Genomic DNA, 18499 nt, shown 5'->3' with positions numbered 1-18499 from the left:
CCGATTCAAACGAACCACTCGTTCGCGAATTGAACGACTTTCATTCTGACGGCACCCATTCACTGCAGCAGATCCATTGGTGAGCAAGTGATGTAATGCTACATTTCTCCAAATCTGTTCCCATGAAGAAATAAATTCATCTATATCTTCGATGACCTGAGGGTGAGTAAGTTTTCAGCTAATTTAAATTTTTGGGAGAACTACTCCTTTAATATGATTGTTGGAATTGTAATACAGGGCAGATTCTGTCTATTTCAAGTAAAATATGGTTTTGTACATGTATATGAGGTCCATATCTAGCATTTGTGTAAATGACCTTGAGTATGCAGGCATCATGATCTTCAACACAACACAAACAAAAATGATAAAGGACACTCATTGTACACGTTAATACTATAACACTAATACTCTTACACTAATACTCATCCGAACTGCAAAATATATTCGATACAATTAAATAAATACATTTTTCACTGTTCAAATCTCCATGTGATTAAGGCACGCCTTGCATTCTATGTCTACTGTGCATACTTTAGGAAAACAGAAAATATATTTCATGATAGTTTGATTATAGAAATCCTTCGCTTTGGCACAGTGAAATTGTGCGATATAAACTGCACTCTCACTTGACCGAAAACACTGCAAGTTACCTAAAATAGGTGGTAATGTTACTCGTTGATTGTCCAAAGCCCCCTGGAGAGTAAACCATCTACTGATCCATCTTTACCAAACTAGCCCGCTTCATTCAACTCCCAGACAGCAATCAAAACCTCTACAATATCCTTGTTCAATGTCCAAAGTAATACGCAGAATTAAATATGTAAAAATCTGATATATAGCTTGCTGTCACTTAAAAGAAAGCTCGAAGAATGCAATTATGTGTTTCTACGGTACTTGCAGTCAGTCGTGTCAAGTATAAGAGCTCTGGATTGATGAAACAGAGAGTGAGAGTTAATAAAAATAACGACAAGCAAACTGAAGCCATAACAGCATATTTCTACAGGGTAAGTGAGGATGCACTAACCCTTCAATAAATAAAAAAAACTCTGCCCAAATAGACAAGATCAGCACTTTTACAGGTTTTAAAATGTAAAACATCAATCTGAATTTATCAAAAGTTTTTTTTTTTTTTTTTTAGAATAATGCAGTTTTCCCCATTATCTGACAGCAGGCTATCTGTGTAAAATGGTATGTTGATTTGGGTCCCCCTCAACTTTTGTCTTCCCACAGTGGGACAGGGCATCCACTGTGTCATAACGGGCAGAAAAATATGGATAGAAATAAATGAGATGTTACATCACTAACCTAACGTATGCCACACACTCTCATACAAGGCACGTACACAAAAACACATTAATCATCAGAGTTTGTCTCCTAGTGGCCACCCAGAGTACTGCTGCTGCCTGTCGTCCAATCAATGATGATGAAGCTCAAGCTCATTATCATAAACAACACGCCCAGTCCAGCAAAACAGGCAGCCTGAGAAAAAGAGAAAAGCATTTTCTGTCATTAATCTAAACAAATAAAATCACTTTCTGTCCAAATTAAGGTGTTGCCTGAACAACTGATGTTTCGATTCAGACTAATTTGTGAACTGATATTTAAGAGTTTTAGAAATGTTCAAAAAATGTACAGTAACAATGTATTTCTACTATACAGCTCTGTCTTTTTTTCCCGTAGAAGAGATATAAACACTATGTAAATCCTTAGATGTGATGATATAGAGCTGAAAATGGGTCGTATCAGAGTCAGAGTAACTGGAATAAAGTAGCATAAACCTTGGATCAGTGCAGTATAAATTAGTATATACTATTATAGTTTTTGGTAGTATTTTGAATAAAATTTTATTTTATATTTTCTGTTTTCAATTTAATTTTAATATATCATAATATAAATGATATATATAATTTTCTTTAATATATCTATATAGTTTTTATCATTCATTTAACAACAATCACAAATGTTGCCTTGAAGGTCAGTGTTATTTTAGTATAAATGAGATATTACTGTTACGTTCCACGTATGTTTTGAGTATATTGTTTGTTTGTTTTTTTTCCTCGCTCTCCTGTCTTTTTTGTGCTATTTCTTACTCCGCTTCTAGGTCAGTGTTTATTGGCTGACTGGACTGTTAATCATCATTCTGACGTCATGATGTTCTGCCAATCCGCTGACATGCCAGCTGTATTTGAGGCCTCGAGCTGATTGTGTGTGTGTGCGATGTCCGTGATAAGAGTTTTAGTCTTACTATGTGTCGGGTTCAAAGTTAAGAATGCATTCCGGTGCATCGAGCTACTTAAACACGTCTCTCGGTGTTGATTCGAATGTCTAGTCAATCGTTGTTACGATCTTGTTTGTTTTGTTTATTAGATTAGTTTGTACTTTGTTATATTAGGTTTGTGAGTGTTACGCCACCCTTGTACTTTTGTTTTTTAGTTTAGAGGAGATTAGTTCGGGCGTCGTACACGCCGAACATTTCGGTTTTATTTTTATATTTCTTTTTAGTTTAGGGGTTAGTTATAAGGATTGTTTTGTTCTGTTTATTTCTCTTATTTGGGTGACACTCCTGTTTTGTTTTCTTTTTTGTGCTAAATCTCACATTTATTTGTACTCTTTTACAACGCGTCCAGTAAAAACTTCTAAAACGTACTACTTCTCAGTGTCATCTTTGGTCTGTATCACACCCAGTAACAGTTGTCTCACTTATAATTAATAATTAATTAATTTATGCATTTAGCAGACGCTTTTATCCAAAGCGACTTACAGTGCAGTAGAAGAGATATAAACGCTATGTAAATCCTTAGATGTGATGATATAGAGCTGAAAATGGGTCGTATCAGAGTCAGAGTAACTGGAATAAAGTAGCATAAACCTTGGATCAGTGCAGTATAAATTAGTATATACTATTATAGTTTTTGGTAGTATTTTGAATAAAATTTTATTTTATATTTTCTGTTTTCAATTTAATTTTAATATATCATAATATAAATGATATATATAATTTTCTTTAATATATCTATATAGTTTTTATCATTCATTTAACAACAATCACAAATGTTGCCTTGAAGGTCAGTGTTATTTTAGTATAAATGAGATATTACTGTTACGTTCCACGTATGTTTTGAGTATATTGTTTGTTTGTTTTTTTTCCTCGCTCTCCTGTCTTTTTTGTGCTATTTCTTACTCCGCTTCTAGGTCAGTGTTTATTGGCTGACTGGACTGTTAATCATCATTCTGACGTCATGATGTTCTGCCAATCCGCTGACATGCCAGCTGTATTTGAGGCCTCGAGCTGATTGTGTGTGTGTGCGATGTCCGTGATAAGAGTTTTAGTCTTACTATGTGTCGGGTTCAAAGTTAAGAATGCATTCCGGTGCATCGAGCTACTTAAACACGTCTCTCGGTGTTGATTCGAATGTCTAGTCAATCGTTGTTACGATCTTGTTTGTTTTGTTTATTAGATTAGTTTGTACTTTGTTATATTAGGTTTGTGAGTGTTACGCCACCCTTGTACTTTTGTTTTTTAGTTTAGAGGAGATTAGTTCGGGCGTCGTACACGCCGAACATTTCGGTTTTATTTTTATATTTCTTTTTAGTTTAGGGGTTAGTTATAAGGATTGTTTTGTTCTGTTTATTTCTCTTATTTGGGTGACACTCCTGTTTTGTTTTCTTTTTTGTGCTAAATCTCACATTTATTTGTACTCTTTTACAACGCGTCCAGTAAAAACTTCTAAAACGTACTACTTCTCAGTGTCATCTTTGGTCTGTATCACACCCAGTAACAGTTGTCTCACTTATAATTAATAATTAATTAATTTATGCATTTAGCAGACGCTTTTATCCAAAGCGACTTACAGTGCATTTAGGCTATACATTTTTTACCAGTATGTAGCTTAAATGTTACGGTCATCCCTCTTTAACATCAAGCACATAACAATTAATTTTTTGTATTTAATCTTATTTCAGTTAATGTTTTATTTTATTTCAATTAAGAAAATTGTGGTTTTATTTTTCTATATAATAACCGTTTATCAATGTGAAGCTTTTTAAAAAAAATTTAAAATATACTTCTCTGTCTTACTGGGTAGTCATAAATTATACAAACATAACTCACAAAGATTTTAGGAGTAGAGCGCATTGGCTCTTTATCCTTGGGAACAATACGGATGTAGAAGACAGCAGGGAAGATGAAGATAAGACACGGAGCGGATGTTGCACCTGGAGGAGGAAGAACAGGACAAATATAGATTAGCTAATCAGCTGAATCCAATTACATCTGACACTGATGACAATTAAACATGATGACAATTAAAATTCCAGCAACATTTTCCTTGCTGATGAAAATGAGAATGGAAAAGAACTCAATGTGAACAGAAACAATTTTATCACAGTAAGACTCATGGGTCAATGTCAAATGATTTCTCAAATGAAAAAGAAATTTTAAAGAACACAAAGCTAATTATAACATTTTCAAAACTTTTCATTTTGTAAAATTTTCAAAGGTCAAAATATTTTTTCATAAATATCACAAATTTTCAAAACTGCTTCACTGCCCTTTTTACACATAATAAAAGATTACGCCTAACCATTTTGTATTTAAATAATTCATCTCAAAAAGAGAATTTTTACATCATAAATATATTTTTAGACTTTAAATCAGACAAAATAATAATAATAATAATTTTAGTTTAGTAACATGGACAAAAAAAGTTTCATGTCATTGATCTGTTTTGTTTTCCTCTTCATTATGATCAAAAGGAACCCTGACACTCTAGGGACACAGTATTTCCAGTAATATGAGCTAAACACAAAAATATTGATTTAACAGCACAACATTATCTGTTCAAACAAGCAACGGTGACATTTGAAGCTGTTCTCAAGGCTAGAGACAGTGTCAATGTCCCTTACCCACACTGAGAAAGCAAGACAAACAAGTGACGCCAACGTGAGTCTCTGCTTTGGCATTTCTGACACATGTTTGAACACAGAATTGTTTCCCTCAGAAAGCACATTTGACCACTCTGGATTTTGGGCTGTTGGGTCAGTGATGATTGAAGGACTCACCAATGATGCCAAAGATGCCCAGGATGTTGGGAGCGAAGATGACCAGCATATTGATTAAGGTCAGGAGAACGACAGCGATGGCAACGTGTCGGATCCAGTTAAAGGTCTTATTAGGGAATATCATCTCTTGAATGGCTCTTCGCACCTTTGAGAAAAAGTAGCAGATTGAAGCTTGAGAATATTTTAATGCTATTTTTAATGACTGAATTTAAGCAACTTTTGAGCCACTTTGAGGTCTTACAGCAAGCTTAATCTGTCCTCTAAATCAGTGCTTCCCAACCCTGGTCCTGGAGGCACCCCAACACTGCACATTTTGCATGTCTCCTTTCTCTGACGCACCAGTTTCAGGTCTTGGAGTCTCTACTAATGAGCTGATGACCTGAATCAGGTGTTTGATTAAGGAGACATGCAAAATGTGCAGTGTTGGGGTGCCTCCAGGACCAGGGTTGGGAAGCACTGCTCTAAATCATGGGCAGCATCAATCGTTTTATATCACAATAACTATATATCACAATGTAGTTATTTTTGCTGTATTATTCAACCCAAATGATTCATATATTACATCGGTGGATCTTAATCATTTTGACACCAAGGTCCCACTACTCTACAACACAAAAATTAAGGCTAGATATAGCTGTAATGACAAAACAGCTTGTTTTCAGACTTTTTATATACAGAAACTGGGAGTGGCATTATAATAAAAAAATTAAATACAACAATTGTTCAATTCAATTCAAGTTTATTTGTATAGCGCAATTCACAATACAAATCGACGCAAAGCAACTTTACAGAAAATTAAGTTTCTACAATATTTAGTGGTAGCTTATCAGTGGTGACTGTCAGTTAATGTACATATGGCTGAAATGTACAGAAAAATCAATTAAAGACGTAATCAAACAGACGATAAACACTATTAACAGCAATTATTATATGATGCAATCAAACTTATAGCAAAATTTGGTAGTTCTGTATGTTGTTTCAGGGTTGGCATCATCTGAGGTCTTCCAACAATTGTATAAAATTACAGCTAAAATAATTAAATACCATCATTCCAGAAGTTTCAAAAACTTATTTAACAGTTTTCCAGCTGTTTGATTAGATTATTTTTACCCACAAATAGCTATTTCTCATCAATTTCTTTCCGGTAAAATATTTTAGAGTTTGACATAATTAGAATAACTTATTTTCATTATAGATATTTCCATGACTTAAGATTTTATTGATTTGCATGACTTTTCCAGGTCTAGAAATGAAACTTTTAAAATTCCCTCATATATACAGGTTTTCCAGGAACCCTGGTTTGTAAACAAAATAAAATAAAAACTGACGAGGGGAAAAATTTACATTACGAAATATAACGTCAGCTTATCTGTATCAAGGGTTTAACAGGAACAAAAGTGGCGTAACCCTTTGATCAGTGCAGCGTTATTTTAGTATCACTGAGATACTATTATAGTTTTTGTTCATATTCTGAATTAGAATTTTTTTCTATTTTCTGTTTTTAATTTTATTTAAAGTTTGATTAATTTTTAACATATCTATATAGTTTTAATTATATTTTATTTATTTGTTATTATTTATTATTTTTACAACTACACGTTAACCTAAACAAAGTGTGCTGAGGCCCCCTAGTGGGTCCCGACCCCCGGGTTGAGAACCACTGTATTACTTAACCTTCTAGTATTGATTTAAATAATCCAGTGAATTAAATAATACACAAACAAAAGGATGTTTATCTTTTATATTTTATATTATTCCTGGTTATTTGGGCATGAGTGGCAAATCGCAAATGCAATGCAGTTTTTTGTTTGGTGTATGATTCATTTTAAATCACCCTGTGGATATACTGTGGTAAAAATGCTCAAAACAGCACAATCTCTATGATATGAGCATATGAACGTGTTAAACTCACTGGGAACAGAACGATGGGCACAGTCAGCGTGACGGCGGTGAGCACAGCCAAACGCACACAGAGGATGAGAGTGTCGTAGGGGTCGATCCTGCTGTATGTGTGCAGAAGCTCGGCCTCAACATTAGCTGCGACAAAATTCAAGAATTCATCTACTTAGTTTGCAGCTCTAATAATGCACGCTAAGCAGTACATTTTGATTTGAATATTTCAAGATGATCTCATGTGAATGTTCAAACGCTGAAATAGTAATAACAACTATTTTATAAAGCGCCTTTAAAGTAAGCTTCTCAAAGTGCTTACAAAAAAAAAAAGAGTAAAAGCAATTAAACAAAGAAAGTACACATAATGAAAGAATGAAAAAAGTAAGAAATCTGCAAACTCTCAGGACATGTTCTTGCATTCAATGGAGAAAAATGAATATTGATATTCATTTATTTTTACAGCTGTTATCAGATAAATGTTTAAAAATGAACTATATGTTGCACAGCTAACCAGAGCAGGACTGTATTTAATTTCACATGCAACATAATGCATACATAAAACTGGACCAAATGCAAGATCCAGTGTGCTAGTACTAGTAACGGTTAAATATAAGAGTGTTAAACTTACTGTAAAATGTTAGGTATCCAAAGAGAGCAGCAAGGAAGTACATAGTGTACATAATCAGAATGGAAATGTTGGAAATGTGCTGCATCTTCCTCTGAGTTGGGCTGCAGGGAAAAAAACATGAGATTCCTATTCAATCTATTTGCATAATACACAGCTCGCAGTCGCAGTGCTGCTTTAATGCAGTCGACTTACTTGCGCAGCTCAGTGTAGATGGGCAGGACCTCAGGGTGGCAGACGAAAGCGAAGGCCAGAATGGGGATGGTGTATGCGGTCTGTGGGACAGAGAGTGCTGTTTAGATACATTTTTCTGTGAATGTAAAAGCAGAAATGAAAATGTGCTATTCTTTGAGTGCAATACATGTGTGTTGACGGTAAACATCTGCGGGCTGCAGTGGGAGTCGTCCACCATCACATGTCCGTTATGGTAGCCGTGGGCGTGGTTCGCTGTCGCGTTTGAATGAGCGTGTGCCAGCGTGCTATTGGCTGAAAACTCCTCGAATGGGCACAGAATCTGGAACTTCTTATAGATGACCTAAAGATTCAGAAAGGAACAGAAGGCACAGTTCAAATGGAAAATACAGAATATCAACAACAAAAAGACTACTAGGGTGGTCATTTTGGCTATTTTGTGTATGTATGTAGTAAGTACTCAACATATAATTCAGTCAAGAACATGAGTACTTCCTGTGTGTATTCCTCTAACTGCCATCAAACAAACTGTACTGCAAAAATGTAAAGGATAAATATCAAAAAAGGTATTTTTTTTACATGTTTGTATAAAGTTATATTCAAGCCTCTAATGGCTACATTTCTTGTCAGATAACATGTCCAAAGACATAAAAAAATGAATAAAAAAATAAAAATAAAAACTAAGGCCATTTTTGACATGCTTGTATATAGCTGTTATGGAATTTTTTTCAATGTTTTAAAGGTGAAAAAGCCATGTATTTATTGTATGTGCTGTGTGTATTCCCCTAATTCCCCTAAAGTGGATTGGGGGGGAAAATAAATAAATAAATGGCAAACAAACAAACAATAAATAAATAAATAGCCATTTTTCAACGTTTATTTATAGTTATGGAATTTCAATCTTGTGATCAGGGTTTTAAATTTGAAAAAAGGCATCCAGTTATTGTGTTTTTAATTATTTCATTTCTTATTTAAGCCCATCTCTAATGGCTACATGTCTTGGTGGCTAAAGGAAAGACATAAAAATAGTTATCCCCAATAGCAGGTCAAATAGCAAAAACAAAAAAACATTATTATTCTTCAATGGGCCAAATGCTTCATGACAAACGTTACACTTAGCATCATCATTTTATCCCGAGAGAGTGTAACCAATTAAAACCAATTAAAAGCCTCAGTCGTCTTCTTTGAAGTCAGTCTGAGCAAGAGTTTTATGAGTCAGCGTTGCTGTGTGTAGATATGATATAATATGTACGCAGTATATTGCTTCCTCTGGGGAAAAATGTGCGGGTGAACAGTTATGTGAAGCTGTGATTCAGCACACTCTGAATTATGGATGAGATACAGGGACAGGAAGGTGGTGATTTTTGGTATAAACTGTATATTTTTTGTACCAAATAAATGATTTATGAATGTCTTGATAACTTTATATTGTTTCTCTGGAATAGCATGCACTTATGAATCATGCTTAATAAGACTCAAGTAAATTTTGTTTCCATATTAACTTTAGTAATATCTGTACTAATGACAATGATGATGATGGTAAATACTTACTGCACTGAGGAAGAAGACCATGCAGCTGAGCGAAAAACCACTGGCATAACCAAGGTAACCTGAAAATGTAAATATAGCAAAGCAAGTCAATATGGCGTCACGGTGCTACTGTCAATCGACATGCTGCATACATGCATTCAAGCCTGAATCCCTGCAACTATAAATGCATGAGCTAAGAAAAGTGCAGTGAGCTATCACTCATCTCAGGAGCTAATCTGTGCTGACAGAGCTGACCAGACACAAATACTGACAAGGTCAACTTGATTCAATTACTATAAACACGTCAAAACAAGAAAAACAGAATTGTGTGTGGTTAAAACGGACTGTTGCTGTCAGATAAACATGCTGTACTGGTTTAGCTTACTGCTTCATATGAGAACAGAACGTGCTTTTAAAGTGCTTGAACTGATGCTCTGTAATATGAACGGTCCATACAACTGGGTCAAACGCACACGGAAACCTACTTTCATGAGGTGGAGAGAGAGAGACGAGATGACTGAAGTAGAAATGATCGACTCACCCAGCTGTTTCATTAGAGCCAAAGGCAGGATGACAGAGAGAGACACAAGCACCACCAAGTAGTTTCCATTGAGATACCATTCCCTACAGAAACAGACAATTCAAGAAATGTCAAAAGCAAAAAACATTTTTTACTGCGATTTCAGTTTAGATCAGTTATTTCATTGCTTAACACAACAATTTACTGAAAAACATCAAACAGAGGCATCATACTGTAAATGCTTGTCACCATTATGGTGATTAATGTTCACTTTTCCACTAATGTTCAAAAACATTAAATTTTCTCCCAGCAGTATAAAAGTGTTACAGTGTTACATCAAAGATAAACGTACTCTTTGTCTGATCATTACTTGCAATTTCCACTATATGTGGCAATTTTAAATTACAGACATAATAAAAATTATAATTTATAGATAATTATTTGCTCAATATAAAAGTCAAAAGGTTTTTTTAAAAAGTTTTTATTAAGTTTATTAAGTTTATTAAAGTTCAAAAGTTTGGGGTCAGTGAGAGTTTTTTTTTATTATTACTTTTATTCATCAAAGATGCTTTAGTTTAAATTGATCAAAAGTGACATTAAAGACATTTGTAATGTAACAAAAGATTTTTATTTTAAATAAATGCTGTTCTTTTGAACATGCATCATTGATATTGCATCATTGATAATAAGAAATGTTTCTTGAGCAGAAAATCAGCAAATTAGAATGATTTCTGGAGGATCATGTGACACTGAAGACTGGAGTAATGATGCTGAAAAATCAGCTTTACATCACAGGAATAAATTACATTTGAATACATATTCAAATAGAAAACAGTTATTTTAAATTGTAATAAAATTTCACAATATTACAGTTTTTACTGTATTTTTAATCAAATAAATGCAGCAATAATAAGCATAAGAGACTTTCAAAAATAATTACAAATCTTACCAACCTCAAAACTTTTCAACAGTAGTGTACACTAATATCCAAATATGGTTATCATATCTTCTTAAGTTATAGTAAGAGCTGTAAATGAAGCATGAATAAAAAGGGCAACAAAATAAACCAGCAAACAGTAAAAAAATGTATTCATAACTCTATGCCTATTTTGTCTGTTTTTCTGTTTTCTGATTTTCTGTTCCTCTGCCTGTGTGACAAACTAACAGCATCTTCACTTGTGTGGCTGTGGAAATCATCTACACTATTCCAGAATCAACCTGTCTAACTCCATCCGATTCCAGTCTGAGTCTGCGATTCTCATGATTTATGAGACAGTATGTTGCATTTGCTGTGGCCACTAGCGACACAGACCATCTAATATCGTGCCCAGAGCTGACTGAAACATGGCGCAGTTCCCGCTCCTGGACTCAAGTAACCGCCACACTGTGAACACGAGGACACACACACAGAGTCACAAGGTGTTGCACAGTGTGTAGATCCAGGCCTTGTTTGAGACTCCTCTATTTTCAGACCCTCTCCGCAACTCTCCACTTGTCCCGGTATTCAGACACTGAAGGGGGGGCTGGTGTGCCAATGCGCGACCCTCTCAAACTATATGTAGACTACTATACGTGGAAATTAAACATCATACATTATATATGAGAGATAATAAAGATACACTATTGTTAGGGGCATAACGATTCCTCTGCAGTACAATAAATGGACTATGTGTAGATGTAATATATATGATTTTACATGCTGACTTTGGGTAACAACATTTAAACTAGGCCTGGGCGATAAAACGGTATCAGTATTTATCGATGGTACACCTTCGATAACGATAGAAAAAATGTTGGATATAGCGAACAATAGAAGATGTGTTCGACTCCATGCAGCACTGCACAGACCGATCGGCGAGAGTAGCCGCTTGCAGCCGGAGGCAGAGTTGAAAACGGACTTCACCAAGTAGGTATAACTGCAGACCAGAGATCTCCAAAATGGGGTGCGAACTCCAAAAGTGGACAGAACCTCCAAAATGGGGCGGGGTCTCTTCGCGCAAAGACTTTCACCCTTGGCTCTGGCTTCAGCCAATTGCTATGGACTTACATTTCAAAATAAAACTTTATAAATTAAACATCGTTTCTAATTCATCTAAAATAAAATATGCTATATAAATAAATATTTTCCGTGAGAGCAGAGCCCAAAGCTCGTGGCCAGTGTTGTTCGGACTGGAGTTTGAACCTCTGCTTAATAAACGGGAATCACCCTCAAGCTCTCCCGCGAGCCATCTCAACGCAGCGCAGGGGAAAGACTTTACTCTATCACTTTGTTTCAGCCAACGGGGGCGTCCCGGGGCTTGAAATTCGCAGAGTAGGAGGGGGTAGTAATGCTGGGTGTAACTAAAAAGGTGCCATCGTCCAGTGAGGACCGGTTGGGGAGTTACGGAACTCGTAGCTCGTAGATATCATATCGCATAATCTTATTAACTGCTTATCTCCTGAACTTTCTTTAACACGTTATTCAGCGCCAATCCCGCCGTGCAGTCAATTTCTCTGGTTAAGGTTAGGATCAGGTGTGGGGTAGGCGTAGGGGTTAGCATTTATTGTAGCATAGTGTAGGAAATCAACACTGTGATTGACACAACCAATAAAATCTTTAGAATCAGCTGTGGGGCGGAGTTTCCACTGAACTGGATTGGGAGAAAAAATTGCGCATGCGTGTCATGTGCCTGTCTGTCAATGGGAGGAAGCCACGCCCTATTTTGGCTCCCACCCCGTTTTGGAGTTCCCTCCCCCATTTGGAGATATCCAGGCTGCAGTTATACCCTTCTCGACATGTCAAGTCGGACAACTTCTGCTCCCAGTAGTGATGCTCTCGCGGTGTTTGCATACTCTATCACAGATGAAGTGAATAAAATGCAATATTTGTCAAACACACAGACGTTTCAGAAACGTTTTCATGAGCAACAGAAACAACATTAACATATACTATTTAAATATCAATAAAGTGGGATAAATATGCTTTTATCAGTGTTTTTTTGATAAAGTGACTCAATATAACATTGTGACTACAGTAAAAAAAAGCTTTAACTTAGGGCTGTGCAATTAATCGCATGCGATTGTCATGCGCATCTCGTCAGTAAAGCCGGTTCCATGATTGGTAGTAAATCGCCATCACCTGCTTTCAGATGGAGTGGCATTTACTACACAGAGCCGTAGTTCACTGACAACCTAGGCAATATCGCATTCATAATCGCAGATGAATCGCATTCGATTATGAACGCGATATTGCCTAGCTTGTCAGTGAACTACGGCTCCGTGTATTAAATGCTGCTCCATCTGAAAGCAGGTGATGGTGATTTACTACTAATCACAGAACCGGCTTTACTGACAAGATGCGCTTGACAATCGTATGCGATTAATTGCATAGCCCTACTTTAACTGTTCTAAAAACACAGATTTGTGAGCATTATTGCTATTGAGGATGTTAGAATAAACCCGAAACACACGTTGTCATGCGGTGAATCTGGCCCATTGTAAAATAGTTGTGTCGTCATCAGAGCTTCTGCAGCCGCTCTGGAGAAACTGCTCTGGCTGAGTCAGCCGGCTGCTCTCGGAGCGCTCTCGCGGTGCTTTGCTGCCACACGTGACAGTCACGTGGCGTCAGCGCCGTCTCAAGTCGGACAAAATTTCTAAACGGCATGCACTGCTTCAAGTCAGATTGCGATCGATCTGTGCAGTGCTGCATGAAGTCGAACACACCTATAGGCACATGCTATGAGTGATGCAGACACAAACACATGCTGAATTGAGGGCTGTGCCTACCTGTGATGAGGAGATTGTGAATAAAAAAATTAATATTAGTCGAATTTAAAATAAACATTTGCATTTGAATGCAAAAATAGTACAATCAAATGTTAGGTAATAATAATAATAAATGTTATTTATAACGCACTTTATATTCACACAGAATCCCAAAGTGCTACAGATTAAAAACAAGAAAAAATATTAAGAATCATTCAAAGGCTTTGCTAAAAAGGTAGGTTTTGAGGCCACGTTAAACTGCCCAGCCCTAATCTTTAAAAAAAAAGTGTTAATAAAAACAGCAACAATTTTATTATCCCCTATTAATACCCCTTTTAATTTTTTTTTTTTTTTGTAAATTTGTCTTAAAATTGTTAACATACTATAAATAATAATAATAAATCTTATTTATAATGCACTTTATATTCACACAGAATCCTGAAGTGATACAGATTAAAAAAAAAAAATAAGAATCATTCAAAGGCTTTGCTAAAAAGGTAGGTTTTGAGGCCACGTTTAGGTGTGTGTCAGGAAGCGTCATCAGTGGCGCACGAGATGCAATGATGATGATGTGAGTGACGTTTTTGCATTTTAATGTTTTGTTAGTCTATATTTAAACTTGATAAAAACACAATATTTAAACTTGATAAAACCTGAGAACACAAGCAGCTGAATAAAGTTATAACCCAGCGTTTGTTTTCAGATGTAAAAAACGAGTTGTGTCTACTGACATTGCCATGACGATACGCTTGTTTAAAGCAGCTGTCAAGTGCAGAAGAACAGAGGTGTGGTGGGAAAGAGATCGTATCAGCCAATCAGCTGCCGTTCTCTTATTAACTGACCAATCACAGTTCACAGAGCCCACAACACCTCCCCTAGATGCCAGGTTGAGATTTTTGAGTGTTGAGTGACCTCAACGGTGACATCGTCAGCTGATAATGACAGTACATGTCTATACCAGCGGCTACAGAGCCAACGGAGATTTGTCAATTCATTCACATTTAACTGGCAAAATGGCATGTTGAGCAAAGGTCAAGATTTTCTCATTTCATTTCAGCATTTTACAATGCCACTCTAAAGTCCTTACCCTGAATTGGTATCTGCTTTCAAAAACGCCTGCAGAACCAGTGGGAACTCTGACTTGACGATGTACAAGTAACTGGACATGGCTATAGGAAAGACAAAAATTAGTAAATTAGAAGAATCGCATGCAAAAGAATATAACCGTCAGGGGTTTATGCTGATTTTATGCTCATTTTGCTTGCTGTATTCTGCTGGAACTATAAAAATCTATAAAACTTAAGAAAAAAACTATAAATATATATTTTAAATATAAATATGCTTTTTAAATATATTTTGCTTTTAACTTTTGGAAAATGTACAACTTTGCAATATATAAAAATGTATTTATTTTGTATTTTGTAAATGTATTTATGCACACACACACATATACACACATACATAGTGTTAATTATCAGCATAAAGCAAGTTTCATAATTTTGCCAATTCAGAAAGTGTGTGAATGAAAGTACAGGTATGGAAGTTAACTGGCAAAAGCAGAGAGGAAAATCTAAAAATGAATGAAATGAATGAAGAGAAAAGACAGAATAAAGATGAATAAAACAAGATCTGTCAAATCTATAAAAAAATATGAATAAAGAAACTGTCTGGAAACAGTCAGTTTGGGCTAATTTAATTGTCAGATTTTCTTTACCTCCAATGTTTTGAAGAGTGATCGCGATTCCGGCTGCCATCTTCCCTGTCATTCCGAAGGCCCTGAATCCCAGCTGTTCATAAGATCTGATTCCTGGAAATAAATATCAGTCAAACATGAAGAGAGAGACAAATCTCACCACCGGAGCCAAGTTTCCACAAAACACCGTATCTCATGTTATGATTATCGTTGCCTGCGGTCACCGCAGTTTAACATGGAAACTCAGTAAGCCCTAAAATGGTGTTTTCAGAAAGGAAATGCCATCGCAACAATACACAAACAATGCCATCAACTACATAAAAATGCTTTAAAACAGCACAAGTAATCATCGAAAAAAATCTCGTTTTATTATGACTATTTATTATTTATAGTGCGATGCCAAATATTACAATTATGTCATATCACAATATTATAAAATTTTATTATAATTAAATTATAAATATTATAAAATTATTTAATTGGCCAGTTGATCAATAAATGTACCTGTATTATATTATTAGCTAGTAGTGGTAACCTCAAATTAATGTCAAATTTATGATTCAATGTATAACGAAAATTTTAAATCCATTGTCCAGTGTTACTATTTTTTCGTCACTATATTTAACCATAGTCATATTTCAGGGAATTTATTTTCAAATTTCAATAAAAATGCAGTTAATTCAGTAACTGTGTGTTAACTTTAATGCATCTGTCCACCTGATGAGGACATGACCATACAACACACTGATGGAGAAAATGTGCCTCATCTTACCCACAACACCTGAGGACTTCAGCAGGAGGTGAATAGAATAGCAGGAGAGACCAGCTACAGCCGTGAGGAGAAACCTGAAGACAAAATACAACCATCACAATCACTCCACATCTGTACAACACCATCTACACCTACTAAACCTAATGTACAGTGTCTTTAGAAATTCAACCATAGAAATCTTCCAAGAAGAACCGTCGAAGTTCCTCTTTTGGAGATGAATGTACAACTTTATACTTACCAAAATGACTTTGGCAGACATTTTAAATATTAGGTATTAGGTATCCAGCACAGATATTTAAGATTATAAACTAAAACCACTCAAATACAAAGTCTACAGCTGGAGTTCCAAGTGCACTGCATGCATGTGTCTTATATAATAAGGTCTACAATGCTTTATAGCTTTTTCAGATGTATTAATGCTGTTGAGTAAGATTTACTTCTGAATGAATCTTGGGAAAGTGCCAGTGTTTGTATTGGAACCAAAAAAGTACATCTGCTGATAAGCTATTCTGTGAAACCCCGCGATCAAACACACCACCAACCAATTTTACCAATTCATCGAGTTCTTTTCTTTTCACTTATGTAATGGAAAGTCTAGGTTTGCCAACTTTGAGAAAGGCAAATCTGATAAAAGCTTTATCTACACAACGGTGGAAAGCTATTAGTGTACTTTCAGGAAGGTGCAAACTGTCCCTGAATTTAGTGCATTGCAAGTCTATTTGGAAGACAGGTACCTGATCAATGGCAAGTAATTAACAATGGGCATGAAATGAGCTCTATAACAACTCTATTCAAATGTTGACTTCAACAGTTGCCTACCAATTCAGTATGCAAGAGGAAGTCCCCTCAATACCTGTGCGCTGTACTCCACACATCTACAAGAGAATTATCTGAATCTGCATTGTTCATTTCAACACAAATATCTTTGTCTTCATTAGTATATATACACATGCTATATGTATTTTATTTATATGGCTCTTTAAATATTGACTATAAGTGGCATTATAAACATTAGTCCTTTTTTTTAAAAAAGCTGATGCAAAAAAAGACATTCAGACTATTTTCAGCTCAGTTTAGAGGAAATTCCACCATTTAAAAAAATGTCACCCTCATCTGATAATAATGTTTATCAGATAACCACACAAAGGTGTTAACCACACAACAATCCAGGTCACATTGTACTCCAAAATTGAAAAGAAAAAGTAATGTGATTCAAGTTATTTTAGTATCACTGCGATACTGATATAGTTTTCATTAATATTTTGTTTTGTTTTCAAATTTTCCATTTCCGTTTTAGTACTTTTCTTTTGTGTTTTTGTCATTTTTTTTTATTTTAGTTTTTGGGTTCTTTTATATAATATTTATTATTTTTTTATGTTAGTTTTAGTTATTTTAGTACATCTAAACTAAATTAAAATGAGAAATGTTGCCTTGGCAACTACCTGAAATAAAAACTTTTAAATATTTTATTTTATTTCAGTTAATGTTTCATTTCATATAACCAACACATTTTTTTATGGCTTCAATTTTAGTTTTAAGTAACTATAATAACCCTGATTTTTAGGGGGAGAAAAATGAGACATCTTTTGCACATCGACATCGTTTTTTACTGAATATGACCAGGGCATGTTCTTGTCTGGTTTTGTTCGATTCACTCATGAAATACTATTTTTCTAGACTGCATGCTTCATGTGAAAAGCAAACATTCACAAAATGTTCATTTCAAATGAGAAATTCCTTAATGAGAAAGTCAAATCAAAATTTAAGTCATCTCCTGATGACAACTGCTTACGAATACCCCAGAAAACCCATTTTCTCATTTATAGGCCTACAAGGCGAGTCGTATGCGTGAGGGATGCGTGAAGTTTCTCCTAAATTGAGGTTGATGAATTTCTTGTTATATACCCGGAAATAAGACTATCTTTGGAGGAAGCAGTCTTGGCCTGTTGGATAACTTGATCAGTGGTATTCAGTTCCCTGTAACCTGACTGGAGCTGCGGACACCCCAGACGTCTCCCCACTCTCCTCCCCCAGCCGCGAGAGAAACCAAATATGACAACTATATTTGGATGGGGGCGGGGGTTCCTAAAAAGAAGGATGTGTTTGGAGAAGGGAGGAGGCGTGGTCAGCCCAGGTCATGGCCTTTTTGGGGCCGAGGATAGATGAGAGGGGTGGAGCTAACCAGTGGAAAATTTTAGGAAGGAGGGAAATAAAGAGTAAATGGCAGACCACACAAACACATGTTATTATTAGACACTTAATATATTTTGTATTATATATAAAATTATTATATATTGTATATAAGAAAATATACATATATATATATATATAAATATATATATATATTGTCTTTTTTAACAATATAAGTGCTATCCCTCTTTATCAATTTAACACATCCTTGCTAAATAAAAGTGTTGATTTCTTTCAAGAAAAGAAAGAAAAACATTTACTATCCCCAAACTTTTGATT

General features: G+C 35.4%; 1 protein-coding gene across 2 annotated transcripts in view; it reads right to left on the bottom strand.

Moving 5' to 3' along the window:
• Positions 1-280: 280 nt before the first annotated feature.
• slc38a3b (solute carrier family 38 member 3b) overlaps positions 281-18499 on the bottom strand; it is a 31370-nt gene continuing 13151 nt past the window's right edge. For both annotated transcript variants that reach the window (XM_016457243.1, XM_016457244.1), the window contains 12 exons: positions 16031-16104; positions 15280-15372; positions 14653-14734; positions 9843-9925; positions 9323-9381; positions 7941-8114; positions 7775-7854; positions 7583-7683; positions 6974-7098; positions 5062-5206; positions 4112-4215; positions 281-1479 (listed from right to left, as the gene is read on the bottom strand). In XM_016457243.1, coding sequence (XP_016312729.1) covers positions 1375-1479; positions 4112-4215; positions 5062-5206; positions 6974-7098; positions 7583-7683; positions 7775-7854; positions 7941-8114; positions 9323-9381; positions 9843-9925; positions 14653-14734; positions 15280-15372; positions 16031-16104 — 1225 coding nt within the window. In that variant the 3' untranslated portion in view covers positions 281-1374. The remainder of the gene's footprint in view (positions 1480-4111; positions 4216-5061; positions 5207-6973; positions 7099-7582; positions 7684-7774; positions 7855-7940; positions 8115-9322; positions 9382-9842; positions 9926-14652; positions 14735-15279; positions 15373-16030; positions 16105-18499) is intronic.

The sequence above is a fragment of the Sinocyclocheilus anshuiensis genome, unplaced genomic scaffold (assembly GCF_001515605.1).
Source record: "Sinocyclocheilus anshuiensis isolate Anshui unplaced genomic scaffold, SAMN03320099.WGS_v1.1 scaffold447, whole genome shotgun sequence".
NCBI lineage: Eukaryota > Metazoa > Chordata > Actinopteri > Cypriniformes > Cyprinidae > Sinocyclocheilus > Sinocyclocheilus anshuiensis.
The sequence above is the reverse complement of the archived record's forward strand: the minus strand, read 5'-3'. Positions and strand labels throughout refer to the sequence as shown.